An 18,481-nucleotide genomic window follows, 5' to 3' on the forward strand; every position below is an offset into this window, starting at 1 on the left:
AACATGAAGCACTGCTGAGGTACTGTTATTACAAAGGATTAAGTGAGCAGATAAAGTTCTCTCACATTAGAAATTAGCGTTTAGTAGGAAAGATTGCTTCCCTTGCAGATAACAAAGTAAGAAAAGTAAGCCCAGGGGACGGCTGATCTCTAGTGTCTTAAGAGGGAATGAGGAGAAGTGCTAGCCCTCATTTAGTTTCATTTTTTCCCACTCTCAACTATGATAATTCCCAAGGAAAATAATGATCGACTCACACTTAAAAAATACACACAGGACTCTAGCAGCTTTAGTTCTAAGAGACATGACCCAGTCTTCTGTACCAACTCGCAAAGTTAATGAGGCTAAGATTGGCATATATTTCCTCTTTTCAAGTGTTAGATAACATTTTAAATAAGAGGATGTGCAGCATAATCCCTAGAGTAATATTAACTCACGCTCTAAATGCAAGTTATTAAAGTGTTTCAAGATGCTGTTCCTCTGATCTGCCAAATGTATAGCCTCTGAGCTACAGTTTTAGCATGTGGGTCTTAGTTTCTGCTGATGCCAGATATTTGAAAGGAATTGCTCTGGCCAGGTGTCTTTTCTTTGCAATTTGATATTCTTCTAACTAGCTCTTCATCAGAACCAGCATTTCAGTGTCTAATTTGAGCCTTGACCAAGTGTCCTTCGCCATCATGAGAGGCATCTGTGCCTCCCACCCAGCACTGTGAGGACAAATGGAAGGAATCAGTGGCGTGGATCTCCACTGGGTCTGTGAGGGCCCTTCACAATGATCACTAGATAGATGAATGCACCATGAATGTTGCCTGCTTTCTTTTTGCCTACAATTTATAAGGTGCTGATGTCATTGTGCTGTCAGTGATCTTATTAATAAATGGCTGACACACAGGCTTGAAACAGCTGTAGGGTTTAGATATCACCAGTGTGCTTGCGTGAAGCACAGAGCAGGATGTAAGTGTTTGTAGGTAGGTCAGAAGAACTGACAGCAGGTAAAGAAAGAAGACATATATCTAAGCATTTGATTTTTACCCACAATACCAGGTGGCATGTCTTGTCAATTTCATTCCATTAACTTTAGCAGTTAACACAATGCCAGGTCCATAGTTGGTGCTTAATAAATATTTGTTGAATGAATGAATGGATGAATGAAAGGGAAATAACCTCTTTTACTACTCTAGCTACCATCTGTGTAAACTAAAAACAATAACAAAACTAGGCAGAATGGGGAAAGTGTGAGAATCCAACTCATTTCATGTCTCAAGGATGTGAAGAGTTAATCACATCCCATTCCCTTCAACCTCTGATGCAGTTGAGAAGTGAACTCAGCAATGAGACAGGGCTCATATATAATACTCACTCTATACGTGTCAGAGTTGGATACAGAGTATATCGCTTAGACCCGGCCATGAGGCAGGCTTCCTCCTTCTCGACCCCAGTTTACACTTACCTGCTCTCATGTGCACGTGTGCTCAGTTGTGTCCAGGTCTTTGCGACCCAGTGGACTATAGCCCACCTAGCTCCTCTGACCAAGGGGTTCTCCAGGCAAGAATACTGGAGTGTGTTGCCATTTCCTGCTCCAGAGGATCTTCCTGACCCAGGGATCAAAACCGAAGTCACCTGCATCTCCTGCATTGTCAGGTGGATTCTTTACCACCATGCCAGCTGAGAACTCCCTAGACTTAAAGAGCCTCTGGACAGCCAAAGAGTGGATGACAACATGAAAACAGGATTGAGGAGAAGAGAGACGGCCTGATGCGGGGAAGATTTTCAGAACATGTGCAGGGAACACTTTGCTAACCCTCCTCAGAGGAGCCAGTGAGAGAGGAGAGAGGCAGGAGATAGGAGGAGGAAGAAGAATATGGTTCCGTCTGTATTTATGTCCCTTTAGATCAGGCATCAGTGATGAGACAAAGCAACTCATTCAGCACTCAGAATCACAGACTATTGGGGGTTGGGCATTTGTTGAGTAGTTACTGGGTGCTGGAGACTATTGTACTTATCAGAATGATTTACAGTAACTATGGAGTAGCTGGGCTTCCCAGATAATGCTAGTGTTAAAGAACCTGCCTGCCAGTGCAGGAGATGTAAGAGACACAGGTTCAATCCCTGGGTCTGGAAGATCCCCTGGAGGAGGCATAGCAACCCACTCTAGTATTCTTGCATGGAGAATCCCATGGACAGAGGAGCCTAGCAGGCTATAGTCCATGGAGTCACAAAGAGTCGGACATGACTGAAGCGACTTAGCACGCACACACACATATATGGAGTAGCTACTGTTATTTAATACATAAAGATGCTCAGGCACAGAGAGGTTTAGTAAGTGGGGTAAGATCACACAGCTAGGAAGTAGCATAGATAGGCTTCGATCTCAAGCAGTGATTCATGAACCTGAATTAAGTTACTCTTAATAACTATTGTGTTAAAGGATTTATCACCTATTGCCTGGAAAATTCCATAGATGGAGGAGCCTGGTAGGCTACATACAGTCCATGGGGTTGCAAAGAGTCGGACACAACTGAGTGACTTCACTTTCTTTCTTTCTATAGTTCCTTTTGGAGAAGGAAATGGCAACCCACTCCAGTGTTCTTACCTGGAGAATCCCATGGGCAGAGGGGCCTGGTGGGCTGCCGTCTATGGGGTTGCAAGGAGTCGGACACGACTGAGCAACTAACACACACACACACGGTAGTCTAAGGCCTACTGGGTGGCTCAAACGGTAAAGAATCTTCCTGCAATGTGGGGGACCCCATTCTATCCCTGGGTCAGGAAGACCCCCTGGAGAAGGGAATGGCCACCCACCCCAGTATTCTTGCCTGGAGAATCCCATGGATAGAGGAGCCTAGCGGGCTGCAGTGCATGGGGTCACAAAGAGTCGGATACAACTGAGTGACTAACACTTTCACTTTTCATGGTAGTCTGAATAACAGAATAGGAGCACTTCCTAATTTGACAGTTAGGAAGCAGTACACTGCAAGGCACTAAGGGAAGGAAGGAGGAAAGTATAATATCCCCCTTTTTAAAAATTTTAATCCCTTTTCCTGTTTAGCTCTGGAAATAGATAATGGAGAAAAGAAGACACCTCTTCAGCTCATTTGCCTTTTTTTATTTACAATTCCACCTCTTCATTTGGGTCAATATTTTTAAATTAAGGATTTAAAGTCACAGCTAGTTTCCCCCTCAGATTACCTGTATTAAAAGTACTGGAGTATTTGGAAAGCCAGCACTATGCCCAGCTTTAATCTGAAGACAGGCTGAATGTACTAGTCAGTGCAGTGTTCACATCCAGGCTTTGTGGAGAATAACTTCAGGGACTGGGAACCCTGCACTAAAGACATTGTCATTTTGTTGAGGAAATGGAAACACACACACGCAAAACACACACAAGGTTAAGATAATTATTAAAAATACTGCATTAGTAAATACCAGCCTGCTTAGAAAGCAGGTGAACATACTATATGGGGTTATTTAGAGAAAACTTGCATTTCTCATATTTCCATTAATCTGAATGAAAAAAAAATTGATGAGCTTTAAAAATTTCACCTAGGGAACAGTTTGTTTGAAACTTAGGGTGAAGCAACCCATCCCCCCTCCTTTAGGAAGTCCTTGTCTCTGTATCACTCGAAACTATTAAGACCCATTCTTGGCCGTTGACAGAATATCTCCAGTGGTTGCAGCAGTATCCATAATCTGAACGTGATTTTTCCCACCAGAGCATACATGAAGAAGAGTCTTCAAAAGCACCTAACCTATGAGGAAATAACTTGCAGAACTGAAGTACCATGGCAGAGGTTTTTATATCAGTGTAGGCTGGTTGTAAAATAAATAAATAATGTTAGGGAATAATCTCAAATGCAGAATTACAGAGAAGTGCTTTGAGAGCTTCATACATCTGTGGAGATTTTTATCATCTCCATAGACATTTGAGATGCATCAAGGTCTTGATTGGTCAAGATGAATAGGACTAATGATCCCTCAGAAATTCAAAGGCTTCCTATTAATTACCTCTCAACAGCTGGCTATATTTATAGTGCTGCTGGGGATAAGTAGCTGAGTAAGGAAATTGCAGATTTAGAAGTGTCCCTAAACAATTCACCCTCCCTTGCCAGAGTTGTAGCTACAGAAGGAAACAGAACAGAAAAAAATCTGGTTCAGAGCATCTATACTGAAAGCCAGGATGGATTCTGTTACAACAAAGTTTTATTTGTTTTTTGTCTTTCAAGTAAATTAGCTTTCAACAGTTTAAAGCCAGGAGATTCCTGGGATGATCTGTGAGCAGTGCCAGACATCTGAACTTTTTATATAAAGAAGGACATCTGTCCCTAATGCAGTAATGTCCTTGAACCTTTCTGCAGTGATTAATCTCTTTCTTTGCTGTCCATTCAGCAGCCACTAGCCATGTGTTAATTACACTAGCCATATGTTAATTACATTTCCAAGTGTTGGAAATGTGGCCAGTGTGACTGGGAAACTGAATTTTAAATTTGTTAATTTTAACTACCTTAGGTTTCTGTAGATACTTATGGTTGCAGTCTGTCATAGTGAACACTGTAGTTTTGAGCAACCAGACAGATTCCACAAGTTATTAGATCAAAGTAATAGGTATCTGGGTTTCTACTGGCCTCTGAGATCACAGGAGATATGTAGGTTCTTTTTTTTTGTTTTCTGGAGGACATTTGTCCAACCTCTCTTCCCTAAACTCAGACCCATGCATCCTGCTGCCTACTTGATATCTCCACTGAGATGTCTAATGAGCATCTCAGAACTGACCTGTCCAAGATTCGGCTTCCTCTTTCTGCCACTTTCCTGCCATGCCCTGTGTCAGACACTTCCAGTGCTCATTCATATCTGGTTGTCCCTCTCCTTCTTGGTTTCCAGGAGGGTTAGACCTCTCAACTTCTTTCTGGTTAGGTGAGGCCACCTCTTGTGGTCCAGGGGCTGCACGTGGAAGCAGCATGCAGTTGCTGGCATGATGCCCTGCAGTCCCCTTCATGTTATGTATGTCCCTAGTGAAGTCCTACATGTTCAGTCCCATCTTGCAGGACCTAGACTAACACATATAGCTAAATTTATCTTTGAAAAATACTGTTTTTGAATACTTCTTCTTCACATAAATTGACAATTGCTGCTAAGTCACTTCAGTCGTGTCTGACTCTGTTAGATTAGCATTAAATCTAAATTTCTGTGTCTAGTTTTTAACAATTTGAACCCCCAAGGAGTCCAGTCTTACTAGCCAGGTCATCCCCTAGTCTTCTTGTCCACGTGGATTTGCTTAGATGATTCCACGTGCTGGGAGCACTCTCTGCATTTGCTCTGTTTCAGGCTTCCCACAAATGAAGCTTCCCTTTCAGTCCACACTCTTCGCATACCTACTTCCTGATGATGATTTTTTATCTCTGGGGTAGAAGAGGGTACTGTGTCCACCTGTCTGTTCCTTCTCCACCAAGTCAGCATCTGAGGCTATGGATAACTACAGAATTAACATGCGATTTCTAAAACAATTACTGACTTACCATGCTTGCTTCTAAAGGACACTTTATTGATTCATTTTTACTGATATTACTTAAATGTGTCTGATTTTACATGTAAACTAGAGTTGGCAGCCCAATAACAACTTTCCTGTACTCTTTGGGAAATAAAGACACCATCCAGAGTAGGAATGGTCTCTTGTTCCTGAAGAAAAGTACTCATTACTTAACAGAATTAGAATATTATCCCCAATACTTCTTATAAAGTCACCTTTAATGACTTGAAGATTAATGGGAAAATAATGGATTCGATTTTGCTTTACTAATAATCTCAGTGTATAGTTTCATGTGGATTATTTTCTCTTTTAAAATAGGTCAGTATGTTTCCTAACCAGATAGTCAAATTAAGACCAAAAAGCATTAGTTTTCATAGTTTAGTGACAGTGGTTATCATGGAGTGGACCAACTAAAATAATAGAAGAATATTTTAACTTAAATTTTATATCAATGAAAACTTCATCCAGATTCATAAAAGGTGGGGCAGTCTTTCCTTAAAAACATAATTCTAAAGTCTAAAGCAATCTGGAGCATATTTTTACAATTAACTGCAAACAGATTTTAAATCTCATTTCAGTCTTTTCTGGTCTAGAATTTTTTTCTAGAAAATTCTACCTTTTCGGTGAAAGGGTAGAAAAAGGAAGGAAATCTTGATTATTCTACCATTTGCTTACCAAACAGTAGAGAAGGACATTTTATCTGCTGCTTAAATTTGAACCCAAGGATAGTCTTGATTATGTAACATATTCTGTGATTGATGAAAACATTAAAAAGTTTAAACTCCATATATCATCCTGCATTGAGCCTCATGACCAGTTCTGATGGGTGTTATTCTAGAAACCACTAAAAAACATTTTTTCTCATTACATTAAATGTCCGATAGGAATTGGAATTATATTTGGGGGTGAGTTTATGAATGGATATAGCTGTAGTCTTCCCTCCTAAGTGGCCCTCCCCTTGCACCATCGCCCATCCAGCCACTGAAGTTAGGCATCTGGGAGTCATCTTGATATTTCCCTCTCAGTCATTCCCCAACAGGTTCTGTTGACTTGTACCTTCCGGACAGGTATCTTTCCCATTCAGTCTTACTTCATCTCCACTACAGCCACTCTGCCTCTCACTTGTACTCCTCAGCGATCCTCCTAACTGCTCCTCCTGCATCCACTGTTCCATATATTCTTTTCCAAATCTTACAGTGCAATTGCAGTGAATTTTTTTTTGTATAAAATATTTATTTATTTTTAACTGAAGGATAATTGCTTTATAGTATTACATTGGTTTCTACCAAACATCAACATGCATCAGCCATAGGTTTGCCCATGTCCCTCCCACTTGAACATCCTTGCCACCTCCCTCTGCAGTGAAATATAAAAAACACAAATTTAGTTGTGCTCTTAAATGTTGCTTTTCAAATAAAACCCCAAATCCTTAACTGGTTTACAAGACCCTGTGTGGTCTACCTTCTGCCTACCTCCTGAGCTTTGAAGAGAGCTATGTTCTTTAGGATTAGGCTTGCTCGCATAAAGGGAATACACCTAAAATAACAGTGGCTTTAACACAACAGAATTTCTGTCTTGGGTAAGATAGTCATGGTGTGGCACCTTCACAGCCCTCTGGGTTCTAAACTTCTTTGATCTTGATGTTTTACCATCCTCATCACAGAACTACCACTTCATGGTCTGAAATGGCTACTCTAGGTACACCATCACCTCTACATTCCAACCAGGAAAAAAGAAACAGCCGGTCTGCTCCCTTCAAGAACATTTTCTGAAGTTACCCCTATTATTTGCACTCTGTCTCATTGGTCAGAACTTACCCATGCACACGTTCTTACCCAGATTGTTCCTGGTAACCGTGTGCCTAGCTAAAATCCAAGGCATTATTGTTTACAGAAAAGGGAGATAAATTTCGGGGTTCCACTTAGCTGTCTCTATTGCAAGAGTTAAATCCTTATTTTCTGGAGTGAAATGTGAATCAGAAGTATTTGATGAAGAAAAATCAAGAGAAAGCACATAGCATATTATCGGAAATATGGAGGCAGATACTACAGGAAATAACTAAAATTATTGAAAGTGGTTGCTTCTGGGAGGCAGGAATAGAAGTAGGGCAAGAGACTGCAAATGTATATTAAGCGTTGCAGTACTGTTTGACTTTTTCCATGAAGAACACATTTTGATTTAAGAATTCCATTTGAAAAGAGTTTAAAAGCCTGGATTGAGGCCAGGGTTGTGAGGAAATGTAAGTACTCGAGTTTACTCTGAGAGCATTGAGGTTATATCTTTTATTTCCCACCTTGCCAGTTATCAGTCAGCTTTCAGTATTATGCAAAGATGATGATGTATACATGACTGTTGTCAAAGGTTACAAGATCATAATCAAGTTCAAGATGTTTGGTCACAGACAGTTCCCTCATTTTTTCTATTATTAGGCTCCCTGGGGTATAAAATATTGATGGGACATCAAATGTCTTTGATTTAATGCATTTTGCCTTATTTGCCTGACCTAGACTGATTTATGCTTCCCTGGTAACGCAGATGGTAAAGAAATCTGCCTGCAATGTAGGAGACCTGGGTTCAATCCCTGGGTCAGGGAAGATCCCCTGAAGAAGGAAATAGCAGTCCACTCCAGTATTCTTTCCTGGAGAGTCCCCATGGACAGAGGAGCCTGGTGAGCTACAGTCCACGGGGTCTCAAAGAGTCTGACACGACTGATGACTACCACACACACACAGACTGATTTATAATAAGCTTGGCCAGGTAGATTTTTCTAATTGGCAGTAGCACTCCTTACTCGAAACCCTTTTCACCTTGAGTGTCTCATAGCAGGGAAGAATGTAGTTAGTGTAAACGATAAACCTGCAGAAGATTGGTTAATCAAAATATGTGGACACAGAGGCCCAGAATGAAAACACAGAAACAGAAGCTGAAGCTGTGGAAAGGTAATTTTCTGCTGATCAAAAAGAAATAAAAAAAATTTCCATCTAAGTGAAGTATCATGAGACTTGTAAATGATTACGTTTTTTCACGAGAAATGCATTAGATTTTAAAATTGAACATACCTTTAATGAGTTTTGTTTGTTAAATGTTCAGTCCAAAAGGAATTGTTGATGAGAGACAAAGGTCTGAAAAGGAAAACAATCATTGGGCTTGTATTTAATCACTTTTTATTTTCTCAGATCTCAGTCATGTCATTATCTGGCTTTGGTGCCTGCATAACTTAATTAAGGGAGTTCAGGCAGTGATGGGAACAGGAGGGCAAAATCAAAGAGTAACAGTTTAAACAGATTGTCTGCAGACGCCTGGTATGGATGGAGATGAAGCCTATTAAGAACCTAATTCTAGAAGAAGCTCTTGACGTTGATCATTTGTGAAAAGGAGAATTTTTTTTTTCTAACCCACATGCATGGTTTTGTACACTTACGTCTACAAACCTTAAGTATTGGTATGTCTGATCAGCAGCTTGTGGAATTACTAACACCAGGCCACTTTGAAAGAGCAGACAAGGTTATTAACTTTGGCAGGAAATGAAAATTTGGCCTTAATATACATGCGAAATTGAATTGTCTGTAGCACAAAGCTTTGGAGGTTACCCATGCAAAATGAGAAAACTATCTAAATTTAAAATTATCCTCAGTACAGTGAAAAGTAATTTTGCAGACTGCATTTTTACAGCCCCAAAATCCATGAAGAGATTGGCTCTATTAATTTAGATTTAAACAGAGGCTCTGTATCGTCTAAAAATGGTAAATGAGATGGAAAATGTACTTTAAGGGAAGAAATGAGTTTCTGGAAATGCTGCAGGCAGGCAGGCTCTCTACCCCACCTCTCTGAGTCTGCCCTGAAACCAGTCGGCTTCCGAGAAAAGGCTCTATCTACTGTGACAGGCATTTGGAATGAGGACATGCACACAAGGCCTCAGTTACATATAACAGCCTTCAAGAGCAGGATAAGAAGCAAATCAAAGCCCAAAGCAAAAGTTATTGGCAGCTTTTCTAGTATAGTTCCTAAAGTGGCTGGGTCTTCAACAGGGTTAAAAAAAAAATTGAGAAACTGAATTTATTTTCTTAGATCTCAAATAACTTAATAGTTTTCATATAATCCCTGCCTGGAACGGTACTGGGTTGGAGGATTTGGTTATTACTCTACCTACCTTCTCATGCAAAAAATGATCTTCTATACAAAGAAAAATTGAGTTTTTCATTCCCCAGTCTTTGAATTTTTTCAGCTCATAAGAACAAACGTTTCTTGTTTATTATTAAGGAAATTATTATTTGTAAAATAGATAGGTGATGATTTATTATACCAAAAATTGGTGACGTATAATTTTGCTATCAAAAACAATACATCAGGGGCTTCCCTGGTGACTCAGTGTTAAAGAATCCACCTGCCATTGCAGGAGACGCAGGTTTCAACCCTGATCTGGGAAGATCCCACGTGCCATGGGGCAACTAAGCCCATGCACCACAACTCTTGAGCCTGCGCTCCATAGCCCCGGAGCCACAACTACTGAGCCCATGTGCCGCAACTACTGGAACTCAAGTGCCCTGAAGTCCATGCTCCACAGCACAAGAGCCACCACCGTGAGAAGCCAGAGCACTGCAACCAGAGAGCAGCCCCTGCTCGACGCGACTACAGAAAAGCCCCTGCGGCAGTGAAGACCCACGACGGCCAAAAATAAATAAATAGAATAGGAGGACTCTCAGAAAACGAACACAATAGCTGGAGTGTAACCAGGATTCATAGTAAACTTGGGTTTAGAGTTCCTATTTTAATTTTGAATTGATGAGGAAACTGAGAAAAAGTGAGTATTTTCCTACTGTTCTTAGAGCTGCTGAGTAATAAAGTTGAGTCTAGAACTAAGGTCATCTGAATTTCCAGATAATTTATATATTTGCTGTTAGCTTATCAAAAATCAACACTGCTGAGTAGACGGTACCCCAGAATAATACAGTCAGCTGCTCTTTCCTTATCTGTACATGATCTTCTTTTTGCTTTTCAGGTATTGCTGTGCTTTACTTACACCTCTACGACGTGTTCGGGGACCCTAACTACCTACAGATGGCACATGGCTACGTAAAGCAAAGTCTGAACTCTTTGAGCAAGCATTCCATAACTTTCCTCTGCGGGGACGGGGGCCCCCTGGCAGTGGCTGCTGTGGTGCATCACAAGATGAACAATGAGAAGCAGGCGGAAGAGTGCATCACCCGGTAATCAGGTTTCTTTTTGAGAACTACTGTCTAGACATTTTGCCGTAACTCTGTGTGTGTGAGCAGAAAAACATTTTATTGAATGTACTTTTCTCTCAGCAGTAAATCTTAACTGCTGTCATTTGATCAATTCCCACATTATTCCTGAATTGTAGTTAAGAAACAATCTTTGTAATCCTTATTTATTGCCAAATGTAATGACACCGACATGTTCCAGATCAAACATCAGTTCCTTAACATAAATGAGATCAAAAGCCTAGTCATGTGATTACTAGTCCAGGGTGCTATCCAGGATCAGTAATTGGAAGAAATGTGGTGCATGTGCTGTAGTGGGCTGGGAGAGGCCTCCCAACGGATCACAGCCAAAATGGCTCTTCTTACAGAAATAACAACTTGCAAATCCAGTTTCATTTTAGTATAAATCAGGGCAGCCCGGAGAAGCTTGTGAATAATGAAAAATTATGAAACTTTTATACCAACAAACTACAGTTTTTGCTTTAGTAAAGTTTATTGAACACTTTCAGAATTCTACTAAGAAGTCTGTCTGCCGTGCAACTCTGCATGCCATACCGTTAAAGTGAAAGTCGCTCAGTCATGTGTGACTCTTTGAGACCCCATGGACTGTAGTCCATGGAATTCTCCAGGCCAGAGTACTGGAGTGGGTAGCCTCTCCCTTCTCCAGGGGATCTTCCCAACCCAGGGATCGAACCCAGGTCTCTCACATTGCAGGCGGATTCTTTACCAGCTGAGCCACCAGGGAAGCCCAAGAATACTGGAGTGGGTAGCCTATCCCTTCTCCAGGGGTCTTCCCAACCCAGGAATCGAACCAGGATCTCCTGCGTTGCAGGCGGATTCTTTACCAGCTGAGCTACCAGGGAAGCCCAAGGCTCCCCCTAAATATTCTAACACAGAGAGAGTTGCAATTCCAGCAAAGGTTTTTGTTTTGTTTTGTTGTTTAACAGACCTGACTTTTCAGAGCAGTTTTCTGTTCACAGCAAAACTGAGAGGAAGGTACAGAAACTTCCCATACATCCTCTGCTCTGTACATGCATAGCACCACCGCACCCCCCACCATTATTGACATCCTCCGCAGAGCACACTAGCCACAGGTGATGAACCTGTGTTGACACACCATATCACCCAAAGTGTAGTTTGCTCTTGGCTTTGTACGTTTTATGGGATTGGGTAAGTGTATAATGACATGTATACATCGTACAGTATCATACAGAGTAGTTTCACTGCCCTTGAAATCCTCTGTGCTGTGCCTATTAACCTCTCCTCCCTTCTTCCTATTGTTCTTTTTACCATCTCCATGGTTTTGCCTTTTCCAGAGTGTTAGAGTTGGAATCGTATAATATATAGCGTTTTCAGATTGGCTCCTTTCATTAGTATGCATTTAGACTTCTCCATGTCTATTCATGGCTTGATAGCTCTTATTTGTAGCACTGAATAATATTCCACTGTCTAAAGGTACCATAGTTTATGTATTCATTCACCTATTGAAGAACACTTTGGTTTCTTTCAAGTTTTACCAACTATAAACAAAGCTATGAAAAACATCCATATTCAAGTTTTTGTGTGGACGTATATTTCCAGCTCTTTGCGGTGAAATACCAAGGATCATAATTGCTGGATTGTGCAGCAAAGGTCCGTCTAGTCAAGGCTATGGTTTTTCCAGTGGTCATGTATGGATGTGAGAGTTGGACTGTGAAGAAGGCTGAGCGCCGAAGAATTGATGGTTTTGAACTGTGGTGTTGGAGAAGACTCTTGAGAGTCCCTTGGACTGCAAGGAGATCCAACCAGCCCATTCTGAAGGAGATCAACCCTGGGATTTCTTTGGAAGGCATGGTGCTAATGCTGAAACTCCAGTACTTTGGCCACCTCATGCGAAGAGTTGACTCATTGGAAAAGACTCTGATGCTGGGAGGGATTGGGGGCAGGAGGAGAAGGGGACGACATAGGATGAGATAGCTGGATGGCATCACTGACTCGATGGACATGAGTCTGGGTGAACTCTGGGAGTTGGTGATGGACAGGGAGGCCTGGCGTGCTGCAATTCATGGGGGGGTCGCAAAGAGTTGGAGTGACTGAACTGAACTGATGATAAGACTATGTTTCGTTTTGGAAAAAACTGTCTTCCAGAGGGCTGTACCATTTTGCATTCCCACCATCTTTGTCAGCATTTGGTGTTGTCAGTGTTCCAAATTTTGGCCATTTAAATAGATGTGTATTGGTATCTCATTGTCTTAATTTGCATTTCTGTGATGACATATGTTGAGGGGCATCTTTTCATATACTTACATGCCATTTTTTTTAATAATTTTAAATTGGAGGCTAATTACTTTACAGTATTGAAGTGGTTTTTGCCAAACACTGACATGAATCAGCCATGGGTATATATGTGTCCCCCATCCTGAAGCCCCTTCCCACGTCCCTCCCCATCTCATCCCTCAGGGTCATCCCAGTGCACCATTTGTATATCTTCTTTGGTAAAGGTTTAGCCCATTTTTCAAGTGGATCCAAGATTTTAATGAGTGATCATCTCCAAATTGACCATGGGTTTTGATTCCCACTCTTCATTCCTATAAATTATTGTTAGAATAGCATTAGTATTTCTGGTTTTATTTGCTGAGGATCCCTCTGCTTTAGAGGTTTGCAAGAAAGTCTCATTCAATAAATCATTCTTAAGTTTCATAAAAATAAATTGTAGTAGCCTTGAAAACTCAGCAGTGGCTATAGGACTGGAAAAGGTCAGTTTTCATTCCAATCCCAAAAAAAGCAATGCCAAATAATGCTCAAACTACCACACGATTGCACTCATCTCACATGCTAGCAAAGTAATGCTCAAAATTTTCCAACCCAGGCTTCAACACTATGTGAACCATGAACTTCCAGATGTTCAAGCTGGATTTAGAAAAGGCAGAGGAACGAGAGATCAAATTTGCCAATGTCTGTTGGATCATCGAAAAAGCAAGAGAGTTGCAGAAGAACATCTACTTCTGCTTTATTGACTATGCCAAAGCCTTTGACTGTGTGGATCACAACAAACTGTGGAAAATTCTTAAACAGATGGAAATACCAGAGCACCCGACCTGCCTCCTGAGAAATCTGTATGCAGGTCAAGAAGCAGCAGTTAGAACTGGACATAGAACAACAGACTGGTTCCAAATCAGGAAAGGAGTACGTCAAGGCTGTATATTGTCAGCCTGCTTATTTAACTTATATGCAGAGTACATCATGAGAAATGCTGGGCTGGATGAAGCACAAGCTGGAATCAGATTGCCAGGAGAAATATCAATAACCTCAGATATGTAGATGACACCACCCTTATGGCAGACAGCAAAGAAGAGCTAAAGAGCCTCTTGATGAAAGTGAAAGAGGAGAGTGAAAAAGTTGGCTTAAAGCTCAACATTCAGAAAACTAAGATCATGGCATCTGGTCCCATCACTTCATGGGAAGTAGATGGGGAAACAATGGAAACAGTGACAGACTTTATTTTGGGGGGCTCCAAAATCACTGAAAACAGTGACTGCAGCCATGAAATTAAAAGACGCCTGCTCCTTGGAAGAAAAGTTATGACCAACCTAGAGAGCATATTCAAAAGCAGAGACATTACTTTGCCAACAAAGGTACATCTAGTCAAAGCTATGGTTTTTCCTGTGGTCATGTATGGATGTGAGAGTTGGACTATAAAGAAAGCTGAGCACTGAAGAATTAATGCTTTTGAACTGTGGTGTTGGAAAAGACTCTTGAGAGTCCCTTGGACTGCAAGGAGATCCAACCAGTCCATCCTAAAGGAAGTCAGTCCTGAATACTCATTGGAAGGACTGATGCTGAAGCTGAAGCCCCAATACTTCGGCCACCTGATGCGAAGAACTGACTCATTAGAAAAGACCCTGATGCTGGCAAAGATTGAAGGCAGGAGGAAAAAGGGACAACAGAGGTTGAGATGGTTGGATGGCATCACCGACTCAATGGACATGAGTTTGAGTAATCTCCAGGAGTTGGTGATGGACAGGGAGGCCTGGTATGCTGCAGTCCATGGGGTCACAAAGAGTCGGAAACGACTAAGCAACTGAACTGAAATTCTACATATAATGTCAACCTATCTCAAAATACGTACAGCCAAACAGTAATAGTTTCATAAGTGACGAATGTTATGAGGCATTAAATGAAAACAAGATTTGTGTATTCAGATGCAGTGTGGAAATACTAATTAAAGTTACATGCATTTACTGGCTGCTGAGAGTCTTTAGTAGCTTTTAAACACAGGGGAAACTCAGGTGACTGTAGGGAGCAGAATTTGCCACAGTTGTCTCTTAGGCCACCTTAGGACATCTTAGGGTCTATTGTTCTAAGAAACACTCTTTGGGGAATAATACCATTTATTAATATTGGCTTATTATAAAACACTTAGAATAAAATTTCTTTTTTCTTGATACTTTGGTATTAAAAGTGTTATTTATATCATTTTTTGTTTTATGACATTTCAGCAATATTTTATTTATAGACTTAAGGTTAAAAATATAGAATGCAGGCGTATGATAGGAAATTACCTCTTTTGGGCCTCAGGTTTGATTTTTTAGATTCCTGAAGTTCATCGCAGACCAAAAAGAAACAGAATTATTTATAAATTACTTTCACATCTCCTCCCTTTTAAGAGAAAAGTTTCAAAGTCTTTTCAGTTTAACTTCAGGAAATCCAAAATTACTTGATGACATGACATCAGTTATATAATAAACCTGCTCACTTGTTTATTAAACTTGGAGGCTTCCTTGGTAGCTCAGTCGGTAAAGAATCTGCCTGCAGTGCAGGACACCTGCGTTCGACTCCTGATCAGGAAGATCCCCTGGAGGTGGAAATGGCACCCACTCCAGCATTCTTGCCTGGTAAATCCTATGGACAGAGGAGCCTGGTGGGCTCCAGTCCATAGGGTCTCAAGAGTTGGACACAACCTGGTGACTAAACCACCACCACTTACTTGTTTTACTTTGTGCCTAACCTTCTTCCTCTCATCACACAGTCCTTTTGTGTCCAGAGACATTCATATTCTCCATGTGCCATCCATGTACTCCACTGCCAGCATGTATTTCAGCTTACCATTCCTATATTTTCTTAATATAGCAGTCTTCCAGAACCATGGTTTGAGTTTTAGAAACCAAAGGGACTTTGGGATTAATCCTTAGACGAATTGAAATCTAAAGAAATCAGTGTTTCCTTAAGGTAGAGCTTCTTAGCTTTGGGATCTTGAGAAACTTAGGGCTTCCGGGGATATATAGAAAACTCCTAAATTATGTACTGTACTTTTCTTGGAGGGGTCTGTGACTCCCCAAAAGGAATGTGTGTACACGTGTGTGTGCTTGTTCAGAACTGCCGGGCAGTTGGCTGAGGCAGGTGGAGAGGAAGGCAGCAAATAGTGCTGGCTCTTCCAGCGCTTGATTTGTACTGTCTTCTCCCTCCCTTCTACACAGAGATAGTTGGTGCTACTACACGAATAAAGAGCGTTGCCTGTTTTGTGCCCAGTTAAGTGACTTACCCTCACACACAGCATGCTTTCAAGCTAGTACTTAGAGTGACAAAGAACTTTGGATTTCTGGTCAGAAGATGTATACCCTTTCTCTTTTGTAGTGATGAATAAGAAAAGGACTTCTTTTTTAAAAGTTACAAACCTTTTGATGATAAAAGGCAAAAACTCTTCCCAGTAACACTCTGGGGAAATACTGCTAGTAGTGGAACAGAATTATCCTGTTTTTATGTCTTTATTCTTGCTTCAGTGACATTTCAATGATTTGTCTCTTCTAAAGATCGGTTGCTATTAATATCCACATAGCAAAACAAATACATGGAGCTGCAATGATGTGCTTCTGGGTTTGAGAGTTTCTGAAAACACATAAAATAACCATTACGATCGATAAATGCTATCATTTCTTCATTTTGTCTTAATAATATAGCATCTAAAGCATGATGTTAAAAGTCCTAATTTTAGTAATTGTTTTAGTCTCTTTCTGACTTTGTTTTTAATTTTTATTGAAGTATAGCGTGTGTTAGTCACTCAGTTGTGTCCGACTCTTTGCGACCCCATGGACTGCAGCCCACCAGGCTCCTCTGTCCATGGAATTTTCCAGACGAGGATATTGGCGTGGGTAGCCATTCCCTTCTCCAGAGGATCTTCCTGACCCAGGGATCAGTCCTGGGTCTCCAGCATTGCAGGCAGATTCTTATTGTCTGAGCCTCCAGGGAAGCACTTACTGACGTATACTTGATTTTATATACACATGGGCTTCCCAGGTGGCTCAGTGGTAAAGAATCTGCCTGCTAAGCAGGAGACACAGGTTCAGTCTCTGGATGAGAAAGATCCCCTAGAGAAAGAAATGGCAATCCACTCCAGTATTCTTACCTGGGAAATCCCATGGACAGAGGAACCTGGTGGGCTACAGTCTGTGGGGTTACAAAAGAGTCAGACACGACTTAATGATTAAATATATATATATATATATACACACACACACACATACATACATATATATATGTATGTATGTATATGAGTTCCCTGTGCTACATAGTATATCCTTGTTGATTGTCTATTTTATCTATAGTAGTGTTTATATTTTAACCCCAAACTCCTAATTAATTCCTCCCTGACCCTTTCCCCTTTGGTAACCATATGTTTGTTAACTGTGTTTGTGAGACTGTTTCTGTTTTGTAAATAAATTCGTTGATATCATTTTTTAGATTCCACATATAAGGGATACCATATAATGTTTGTCTTTCTCTGCCCAACTTCATTTAGTATGGTAATCTCTAGGTCCGCCCATGTTGCTGCAGATGGCATCATTTCATCCTTTTTATGACTGAGTGATATTCCATTGTATATATGTACTACATCTTCTTTATCCATTCATCTATGCCTGGACTCTGAGGTGGCTTCCATGTCTTGGTTATTGTAAATAGTGCTCTATGAACACTGTGTTCAGTTCAGCTCAGTTCAGTCGCTCAGTCGTGTCCAACTCTTTGCGACCCCATGAATCACAGCACACCAGGCCTCCCTGTCCATCACCAACTCCCGGAATTCACTCAGACTCAGGTCCATTGAGTCGGTGATGCCATCCAGCCATCTCATCCTCTGCCGTCCCCTTCTCCTCCTGCCTCCAACCCCTCCCAGCATCAGAGTCTTTTCCATTGAGTCAACTCTTCGCATGAGGTGGCCAAAGTACTGGAGTTTCAGCTTTAGCATCATTCCTTCCAAAGAACACCCAGGACTGATCTCCTTTAGAATGGACTGGTTGGATCTCCTTGCAGTTCAAGGGACTCTCAAGAGTCTTCTCCAACACCACAGTTCAAAAGCATCAATTCTTCGGCGCTCAGCTTTCTTCACAGTTAAATAAATGCAACTAGTGAGTTTTATGGAGAAGGAAATGGCAACCCACTCCAGTGTTCCTGCCTAGAGAATCCAGGGACGGGAGAGCCTAGTGGGCTGCCGTCTATGGGGTCGCACAGAGTCAGACACAACTGAAGTGACTCAGCAGCAGCAGCAGCAGCAGCAGCAGCGGTGAGTTTTAATTAATTCAAATCCATAAAAAAATGAGGTACTTCCTTCTTAAGTACTTCCTTCTTAAGTACTCATTATAATGAGATGCACTGAACAGTACTTTCATTTTCAAGTATTTGAAAATAAGTACTTTCGGTCTCCTTTGAACAACCAAATGTTTGGTTGCAAAATAATTGGTGTGCTAATTATATATCGCCACCTAGT

The 18,481-nt window shown here is 41.1% G+C and overlaps 1 protein-coding gene across 2 annotated transcripts in view; it reads left to right on the forward strand.

The window, feature by feature from the left end:
- Positions 1 to 18,481, forward strand: part of LANCL1 (LanC like glutathione S-transferase 1) — a 49,425-nt gene that overhangs the window by 11,234 nt on the left and 19,710 nt on the right. For both annotated transcript variants that reach the window (XM_070387198.1, XM_070387193.1), the window contains exon 4: positions 10,521 to 10,728. In XM_070387198.1, coding sequence (XP_070243299.1) covers positions 10,521 to 10,728 — 208 coding nt within the window. The remainder of the gene's footprint in view (positions 1 to 10,520; positions 10,729 to 18,481) is intronic.

Source organism: Bos mutus, chromosome 2, assembly GCF_027580195.1.
Source record: "Bos mutus isolate GX-2022 chromosome 2, NWIPB_WYAK_1.1, whole genome shotgun sequence".
NCBI lineage: Eukaryota > Metazoa > Chordata > Mammalia > Artiodactyla > Bovidae > Bos > Bos mutus.